Below are 10,488 nucleotides of genomic sequence, written 5' to 3'. Positions count from 1 at the left end.
TGTTGGTATATCCTGTGTTTGAGTTCTGTACTCAACTACCAATGTGTGGAAGGGGGGTTTTCCCCCAACACCACCAAGCAAGCTATGCTTTGTACACTAGCATAGTGTATAGAAGGGTATCCTACAATGTAGCTCAATTCTGATACTGTCTACTTAAAGGTAGCATCAGATTCCACAGGTTAAGGATTCAGTCCTGCAAAACTGCCCTCGCCCTCAAATGCCATTCATAAGCGTGGATTGTTACCCATGTTTCTGATAGACTGGCTATTGATTGGAGCTTCCAAGGGCCCCCTCCTGGGATTATAATTTAAGGTCTCTGTCCTACAAGATTCTCATTCCCTTGAGGTGCCCATTACAAGTCCTGATTGTCACCTGTACTTTTGACTGAAATGGCTAAAAATCAGAGGTTCCCAGGTCCCTCCCTTGGGTTTAATTAAATTGCTACAGTGGCTTGAAGAACTCAGGGACACATTTCACTTACCGGATTAGTAGTTTATTATAAAAGGACATAACTCAGAAACAGCCAGATGACGGTGATGCATGGGGCAAGGTATGAGAAAAGGGTGTGGAGCTTCCTTGCCTTCTGGGAGAGGGTTCCACTCTCCCTGAACCTCTAAGTGCTCACCAATATGGAAGCTTCCTAAATCCCATACCTTCAAGTTTTAATGGAGGCTTTATTACACAGGCACAATTGATTAAATCATTGGCCATTGCCAATAGATTCAACGCCCAGCACTCTCACCTCCCCCATCCCAGCCTTAGGTTGACATAGGGACATCCCAAAGGTTACCTCATTATTAACATAGCAGAAGACATCTTTATATCTCTCACCAGTTAGGAAACTTCCAAGGGTTTTATTTGTGTGTGTGTGTGTGTGTGTGTGTATGTTTATCCTTTTATTTTTTAAATGTAATTTATTGTCAAATTGGCTTACATACAACACCCAGTGCTCATCCCAACAAGTGCCCTCCTCAATGCCCATCACCCACTTTCCCCTCCCCTCCCATTTCCATCATCCCTCAGTTTGTTCTCTGTATTTAAGAGTCTCTTATGGTTTGCCTCCTTCCCTCTCTGTTTGTAACTATTTTTTTACTCTTCCCTTCCCCTATGGTCTTCTGGTAAGTTTCTCAAGATCCACATATGAGTGAAAACATATATCTGTGTTTCTCTGACTTATTTCACGTAGCATAATATCCTCCAGTTCCATCCACGTTGCTGCTAATGTCATGATTTTATTTTTCCTCATTGCCAAGTAATATTCCATTGTATATATAAACCACATCTTCTTTATCCATTCATCAGTTGATGGGCATTTAGGCTCTTTCTATAATTTGGCTATTGTTGAAAGTGCTGTTTTAGAAGCCCTGTGCTAGAAACTGGGACAAAGAACAAATATGTATTTTTTATTATACATCACAATATCACATCCTTCCTAGGTGGAGGCACACTTTTCTAAACCTCGTGTTTCCTACCACATAAAAAATGCAACATACTGATAAACAGCTTTCAATTCTGGAGATTATATCTTCTATATGGGTGAGTCCACTTTTAACCCACTCGGTGGTTCCTTTTATAGGTTGACAACTCTGTGCAGGATGCACAGCAAGAAGGGCTCTTCCAACCGCAATGCAAGCAGTTCCAGACCTCAGTCATTTTCATACAGCATTTCCCAAATTGACATGAGCATATCAAAATGATATGTGCAATAGCAGAAGCCTTTAGAAATCTCAAATGGATCAAATTTTTGTTTCAGCAAATGTACTTCCCCCATCTTGAAAAACAGCATTATTTTGCTACTGGGTTCTGGCTGAGATAGAAATGCCTGACCATAAGACACCAGGTTATCATGAGTCCTAAATTTTCTATTACGAACATGGTGTTATAAGGTCTCTTATTGATAAAGTCAGGTACTCTATGAAGAACAGTATTATTTCATGGAATTTGCATATGTGAAGCTGGGCCTGAGCAAATCCTGAAGGTTTAAGTAATTTTCAGGAGACCCCCACTTACTTTCCCAGCACAGTGTGGCACCAAGGGACTCTGTGGCCAATTAACAGAAGAGTTTAAACAAAAGCAAAAGCAAAAGCAAAACAAAACAAAAAAATACAAAAACGAAGCTCGGTTTTTGGGAAGATCTACGTGCCGTAGTGATTGTACCTCAAAGAATGTACTGCAACAGTATTTTTACCCCAGGCTAGGGAATTCCTAAAGAATATTGGATGATTTATCCATTAAGTAGAGCTTCTAGAAGTTCTAGAACATTTTTATCTACACTGCTTGGTAGAAGAGATCTATTTCAGTTTGGCCAGTTGGTCAAGAACATGAAGGAATACAATTGGTAGCAAAGGGGAGATTCAGGGAAGTTATATGTGGATGGACTTCTTGGTATGGGTCATGCACAGTTGACGACACACCCCTAAACATGATTCTTCCCTACTCTGGTTCAACTGTTTGTATGAAGGAGAGTTAAATTTTCTCTGATGCACACAGTACTGTTTGGACTGAATCGGAAGGCAGGAATGTCACAATGCCCTTTCAGCCCCCCAACTAAGATCACGGAGAGAAATATTTCATCCTCTAGCTCCCTAGAAACTAAAGCTTGAATATGTGCACTACTCTTGGCTAATCAAAATTTCCAGTCCTAACTTAGAATTCAAAGCAAAATGAAAGATTATTCACAGCAGCTGGAAATGCAAGGGGCCGGCGATCGTCGTATATGAAACAGACTGTTTCCATGGTGAGATCCTCGCTCTTGTCTATTTCCTTTGGTTCCTGCCGGTTTCTCAAGGTCTTCACCTTCCCGATACTCTGAAGGAATTATCCAGTCTATTTTCTGCTTTCAAAGGGCATATCTGTCCTACTGCTGTTTCTCCCCATATCAATGTTTGTGAAACACGATAGTACCCTTCAAGTGAGGGATCTTTGTGTTTTAATAACAGACACACACTCCTTACGGAAAGGGAAATGTTCTTCACAATTACATATGTTGAAAACACAATGAAGAGATTGCTACTTTTTACTACTTTTGTATTTCTTTTTGCTACTTTTTACTACTTTTGTATTTCTTTTTGCCGGATGTGTAGGGTTAGTCAATGAAATAGGAAAAAAGAAAAGAGAAAGAAAGAAGGGAAAGAAAGAAAGAAAGAAAGAAAGAAAGAAAGAAAGAAAGAAAGAAAGAAAGAAAGAAAGAAAGAAAAGTGATTTTGGCATCTGATCTTTTGTTATTAAAGATCTGACCTTTTGCTTATTAAATAAGAAACCCTCTAGTTGCAACAAAAGTGATTTTAATTTTCCCACTAGCCAAAAGAAAGAAGCCAGACGTTTGCAATGTCTAGCATCCTGGATTTACCTGTTTTCCATTCTGTCTACCTTAAGAGTCTTAAGGTACAGACTCTACACCATTGGCGATAACTTAAAAGCTAGAACTGTATTTGAATTACCAAGAAATACTGCTGTAAATGCTGCTATAATTGTTACAGAAAGCTAACCGTTATTAAATGAATGCAATGTGCTGAACAAGGGGTTAGGTTTTACATGCATTGTCCCAACCCTCACACGAATATATTGAGATGGACAATTATTATTCATAATTTAAAAATTAATAACCACGAGGCTAAATAAGTAGCTTAGTGGCTCACAGTTACGAAATGGCGAAACTCCTATTCAGATCCAGGTTGCCTGAGTCATAAGCTCTTACTCCAGCATCTTATCATTCAAGGCATATTTTCTTATAGTCACTCAGATAATTGAATGCCAAACAAAAATCCGGGTGCCTAGGATTCTTCTCAATAGTATTGAGACTGTACTTTAGAATCCCCTCAAATACCAAATGCTTTAAAGTGTCTTTCAGCATCTGATAGAAATCTTAGAATTTACAGGAGAGAGCATTTTTTTGTTGTTGGTTGTTTGGTACTATTAAAATGTTTACTTTATTCAGTCAAACATTTTCCAGTGATGGAGACACGTGTTGTTTCCTAACTGGCTATATTAGAGTCAATTATATTACCAGTTTTCATCTTTCTCATTTAAAAGAAGCCATTTAAGGGGTGCCTGGGTGGCTCAGTTAGTTGAGCGTCTGACTCTTGAATTTGGCTAAGGTCATAATCCAGGGTCTTGGGATCGAGCCATGAGTCGGGCTCTGAGCCGAGTGTGGAGGCTGCTTGAGATTCTTTCTCTCTCTCTCTCTCTCTCTCTCTCTCTCTGTTTCTCTCTCTGTCTCTCCCTCTGCCCTTCTCCCTTGTGTTTTCTTTCTCTATAAAATAAAAAAAAATAATACTAAAATAAAATAAAATAAAATAAAATAAAATAAAATATATAAAATAAAATAAACCCTTCAAGTCATACCACTGGAAACAAAGTGGTTGCATATCCCAAGTCCTCCTGGGGTTGGGGATTATCTTGAGGTAATGTCCCACTTGTCACACACTGGAAGATAAATACTCATCCCTCATAAGATCCATTTGTAAAATTTGGAGAGAAGTGTTGTCAACAGCTTATACAAGATAAATTCTACAGTTCAGAATTCTAGATGGTGCTAAGGTAGGTGACTGCTGCGAATGGGACAGTGTAACGAAAATAATGTTGTCTTAGAGAAAAGGTTATGCTCACTGATTATCTGTGGTATTTTCTTAGTTTATGTGTATATGTGGGCTGGGGGAGTAGACAGGGGATGATAGAGACATTAATCTGCACTTACCTTACCTAGAGCTTTTTCCAAAAGTACCGCTTCATTCATTTTGCTCATTATTGCCAGGAGGCAAAAGCTGACTTGTGTCTAGGTTGGAATTTGGGAAAATCCAATGATTTAATTAACTGAGTAAAACTTAAGTAAGCTCACATATCAGTAAGGCGAATCTCACTTTCTATGAGCACATATGTATATTTGCATACAATGTGACTATTTTGTGTTTGTGCCTATAAATATCATTTTAGGGAACTTGTGACTTTGTGTCAGATATTGAATAATCATAATAGCATTAATGGTAATAATAGATAATAATGAATCCATTTGATGCATCTCTAATACAATAAGTTCTATAAATGGTGCTATAAATTATCCACGTTAATCCTGGTTTCAACCTTCTTTGTGGGATATTATTACGTTAATAAATGAAATAAAACAATTCAGGGATACAAACCTCGAATGGCTTACAAAACCTTAGAGACCACATCTGAGGTTAAAGTCAACTTTGGGGGGCGCCTGGGTGGCGCAGTCGGTTAAGCGTCCGACTTCAGCCAGGTCACGATCTCGCGCTCCGTGAGTTCGAGCCCCCGTCAGGCTCTGGGCTGATGGCTCAGAGCCTGGAGCCTGTTTCCGATTCTGTGTCTCCCTCTCTCTGCCCCTCCCCCGTTCATGCTCTGTCTCTCTCTGTCCCAAAAACAAATAAACGTTGAAAAAAAAAAAATAAAGTCAACTTTGGCTACCCCAAATCTTGCGTGTTTAACCACTACGGCCCAGTGCCATTAGCTTGTTGACACCAATGGGAAAATAAAACATGTTTCAAGAAACGTGCCTGATTTTGAGAATTTCTATTAATATTCTACAAACAAAGATCCAAGTGTCCTACCCCATCATGAAGCTCTTGAATATGCAGTCTTGTTTGCCTTACAGGACAGTTCTATACAGTGAATAAAGTGGGTCTGATTTCATAAACAAGGATAGGTTGGCGTAAAGATGGAACGATTTGTAGTAGAAGAACCAGAATTAGACTCAGGCACCCAGACACTTCTTTTTTCCTATTTCCTAGTCTTTGCTATAGCCTCTTTTACACCAGTGATAGCAAAATCAAGCCTGATAAGCAGGCAAACGTGACAGTCTGGAGGTCTCAGTGTAGTGTTGTTACTCGTATAGTCAAAAAGCTGATGCTAATAGTGATATCTTGTCTGATACAACCCTTGGGAACCAATGACGAAAAACCTAAATTTGGTACACTTTTGTTATTTAGTGCGTTCTTTAACACTAATTCTTTAATTGGAAGGTTCACACAAATTATTTAGAGGAAACCTTGTTATGATTATTGAATTGATACCTTTTAAAAATTTTATTATTTATTTTGAGAGAGAGAGGGTGCAAGCAGGGGAGGGGTGGAGAGAAAGAGAGAATCCCAAGTAGGCACCAGGCTATCAGTGCAGAGCCCAACAAGGGGCTGGGCCTCACAAACCATGAGATCATGACCTGAGCCGAAATCAAGAGTTGGAGGTTTAACTGATTAAATTACTCGGGCACCCCATGATTATTGGATTGAATCTGTGCGAACGCCTTATTTAAAGTTCAATGTAGAATGTAGTTACAGCAAATGATTAATTATAGATTCTCTAGCCACTTTAATCACTGAATTTATTTATTTATTTAAAAAATGTTTAATGTTTATTTATTTTTGAGAGAGAGAGAGTGGGAGTGGGGGAAGGGCAGAGAGAGAGGGAGACACAGAGTCCGAAACAGGCTCCAGGCTCTGAGCGGTCAGCACAGAGCTCGACACTGGGCTCGAATTCATGAGCTGTGAGATCATGACTTGAACTGAAGTTGGACACTTAACCAACTGGGTCACCCAGGCGCCCCAGTGAATTGAGTTTTTAAACCACTACTTTAGAGAAAAAAGAAAAGACAGATTTAAGTTAGGATGTGAATATTACATAAAGCTTAGAAATGACATTTGCACAGCATAGCCATGTAAACTTTTTTCTCTTTTATTTTAAGAGTTTGTATTGCTTCCCCATAGTTTCTGACATTCACCTTACATGTTTTCTTAGTCAAGTTCTTCCTTTCTACGATCCGGTTCCCAAAGAAGACGGACCACTCTTCTAAGTGTATCTGGAAGATTGCAGATGATTTTGTTGGGCGAGGCGGCGCTCTGAGGTTACCAAGCATGGCAGAGAGAATAGACCTCCAATATTTAATTGCCTTACTACTCACTACAGTGTTCCTCTAACATTACTAATCTTTAACTTCCTGCTGAATATATTCCATCACACTATGATTTATTTTGTATTTACACACATTCTGTTTTTTTTTTCCTTGATTAATTTCCCTCTGGTTATATAGCATATATTTTCTCATATAGCTAGCTTAGAAGTTCATTAATGAGTTCAGAGATACAGTTTTTCCTTAAGACACTTCCTGTTTCTGGGATCTCACATCAGACATTGTCTTATCTCAGACGTAAGAAAGAAACATAAACCCTAGGAGAGGAAAGCAGTACTTATAGGACACGTGTATAAGATTTACTACTGCGAAACAATATATTTACATAGAACACACACACACACACTTTTCTTTATAAGAAAGCACAGATTGTGTATCCATATTGTCAAAAATAAGATGAATTTTGAGACACCTTAGTATTTTATTAAAAAAATTGTCCTTCCCCTGCTCACACATGTGCTCTTTCTTTCTCAAAATAAACAAATAAACTTTTAAAAGGGGTTCCTGTGTATCTCAGTTGGTTACGTGGCTGACTCTTGGTTTTAGCTCAGGTCATGATCTCACAATTCATGAGATCAAGCCCCACATGAGGTTACCATGCTGTCAGCATGGAGGTTACTTGGGATTCTCTCTCCCTTTCCCTCTGCCCCTTCCTGTCTCATGGTGTCACTCTCTCTCTCTCCCTCTCTCTATCTCTCTCTCTCAAAACAAATAAATAGGCTTTAAAAACTGAGTATTGAGTAAGCAATTAAAAAGAAACAAGATGTCCATTTATTTGCTTTAACGAATTTTATTTAATAAATTCTCATATTAGTGTTTATGAGATGCCAGATGCCAGTAACATAAACAATATTTACAAATATCCACTCATTTATTCCTCTAATCATCACAGAGTGGTTAAATAATTTAATCATTCTCACGCAACCAGTAAGCAGGAAAGCTAGGATTTGAATCCTGTCATCTCTTACAATAACTACTATGCCTTAACAGTTAAGTTAAACTACTTCCCAAGATCACAGTTATTCTTCTGTAGAATTATCTACAGAAAGTGGTAACTTTCTTCCTAGAGTTTTTCTCAACTTTCCTTGACATGGAAGAATGGGATTTCAGGATGGAAAAATAAAGCTTTGCTTCGAGGATTTTGCCAACTTTCACAATTCTACTGGTCTTAATCAACCAAGCCACATTCATCCCATTTCTGCTTGGAAGGAACAAATACATTCTTCATGCCTCCCAAAACACCACCTCTGAATAACATCCTCTAGTGTCAACAAAGATTTTTAATTACCTTTTTTAAAGAAAGTGACAGAAAAGAAAAAAAAAAAAAGCAAATGTCACAGAAAAGGCCATCATAACTATGATTTTATTATCTTTCTATTTGCTTCCTTAGAAGAGAGAGTGAAGATGTTCTTGCTTCATACATCACTCAAGTCAACACGTGTGTTCTGATCCCCTCTCTTTTGGATAAGGAAAACAAGAAAACCAGGATGTTGGAGAGTAATTATACCATGCCAACTGAGTTTCTTCTTGTTGGATTCACAGATTATTTGCCTCTCAGGGTCACACTCTTCTTGGTATTTCTTATAGTCTATACACTAACTGTGGTGGGAAATCTGGGTTTAATAATCTTAGTTCATATCAATCCAAGCCTTCAAACCCCCATGTATTATTTTCTTAGCAACCTGTCTTTCTTAGACATCTGCTATTCTACCGCGATCGCTCCTAAAATGCTGGTGAATTTTTTAGCATCCAGGAAAAGCATCTCTCCCTATGGCTGTGCACTACAAATGTTTTTCTTTGGTTGCTTTGCTGATGCTGAGTGCCTCATTCTGGCAGCAATGGCCTATGACCGCTATGCAGCCATCTGTAACCCATTGCTCTATTCTACCCTTATGTCGAGGAGAGTCTGTATCTGCTTCGTTGTGTTGGCATACTTCAGTGGGAGTATGACTTCCATGGTACATGTCTGCCTCACATTCAGGCTGTCATTTTGTGGCTCTAATATTGTCAATCATTTCTTCTGTGATATCCCACCTCTTCTGGCTTTATCATGCACGGACATCCATGTCAATGAGCTTCTGCTCTTTGCCTTATGTGGTTTCATCCAGACCAGCACTTTTGTGGTCATATTTATCTCTTACTTCTGTATCCTCATCACTGTTTTGAGCATTAAGTCCTCAGGGGGCAGGAGCAAAACGTTCTCCACTTGTACTTCCCATTTCATAGCGGTCTCCTTGTTCTACGGAACACTCCTGTTTATGTACTTACGTCCCACCACTGACTATTCCCTGGACACTGACAAGGTAGTTGCAGTGTTTTATACTGTGGTCTTTCCCATGTTTAACCCAATAATATACAGTTTCAGAAACAGGGATGTAAAAAATGCCCTCAAAAAGCTATTAGAAAGAAACTGGACTTTCAAATGAATAAGAATTAAAATCATTTAAGAATATTCAAGGTAGGGGCACCTGGGTGGCTCAGTCGTTTAAGTGCCGGACTTTGGCTCAGGTCATGATCCCACAGTTCATGGGTTCGAGCCCCGTGTCAGGTTCTGTGCTGGCAACTCAGAGCCTGGTACCTGCTTCAGATTCTGTCTCTCCCTCTCTCTGCCCCTCCCCCGCTCACCTTCTGTCTCTCTCTCAAAAATAAATAAACATTTAAAAATTTAAAAAAGGAATATTCAAGGTAGAGTCTGCATTTCCAATATCATCATGCCATGAACACCTTGTATGTCAACTATTTTAAATTTATTATCATTTCTCAGAAATAAAGATAACGTTTCATCCTCCATACTTTAAAATGCTTTTGTCTTCTAAAAATCTTCTCTCCAGAATTACTCTACTCTATGAAATATACTTGAGATAAAATAAATAATAATATCTCTTTTCCAATTAGTGTTCACAAAATACTTTGTATATTGATTCATTATATTTTTTATCATGTTATACTCAAGGTCTATGTTGACTTGTCTATCAACCCATCCATAGGTAGAAACTCCTTGGCAGTAGGGGATATGTATCTTGGTTATTGTTCCAATTCCTATATAGTACAGGAAATATGGCATATTCTCATCACATGTATGTTTAATGGATGAATGGATGGAATAAATGGATGGATGGATGGTGAAGTGAGTAAATGTAGCTTCCTGTGTCTGGGAAAATGAGTCTAGATTTTGCACTTTCAGAACACTTATCATCAGGGAAATTGATATCACTCATGATAAACAATGGTGGTTTCGCTGGTTCTTAGGAAGTTAGATAGAAGTCACATAGCAAGGGTCTCTTTAATATTAGTACAGTGTGAGGTTATAACACATTTATTTCTCTGGGATGCACTGATTAGTGTAAGAGATCCTCTACTGTTCCATTCACAGTGGGTACATGTGAAAACCAAACAAGTTTGTGAAGATCATCAAGATTATAAACTGTATACATTACTAATTATTTGCCCATCTGTTCCTGAGTGAATCTTTGAGTCCCCATCTTCAAAGAGGTGAACAATTGCTCTAGTTATTTTATTATGTATATTGACAACACAAATCGATTGCAGTATAAACACTACTTTCT

The 10,488-nt window shown here is 38.5% G+C and overlaps 1 protein-coding gene across 1 annotated transcript; it reads left to right on the top strand.

Moving 5' to 3' along the window:
- Positions 1-8,409: 8,409 nt before the first annotated feature.
- LOC112865144 (olfactory receptor 5AS1) lies at positions 8,410-9,348 on the top strand. The gene has a single exon (XM_025928186.1). The coding sequence runs from the start codon at positions 8,410-8,412 to the stop codon at positions 9,346-9,348; it is 939 nt and encodes a 312-aa protein (XP_025783971.1).
- Positions 9,349-10,488: the final 1,140 nt, after the last annotated feature.

This window comes from Puma concolor, chromosome D1 (genome assembly GCF_028749965.1).
Source record: "Puma concolor isolate L17-30 chromosome D1, mPumCon1.1.hap2, whole genome shotgun sequence".
NCBI classification, from domain to species: Eukaryota; Metazoa; Chordata; class Mammalia; order Carnivora; family Felidae; genus Puma; species Puma concolor.
The sequence above is the reverse complement of the archived record's forward strand: the minus strand, read 5'-3'. Positions and strand labels throughout refer to the sequence as shown.

Bases quoted from the DNA above. Each gene is read 5' to 3' on its own strand.
- LOC112865144 (XM_025928186.1), top strand. From the start codon at position 8,410: ATGTTGGAGAGTAATTATACCATGCCAACTGAGTTTCTTCTTGTTGGA.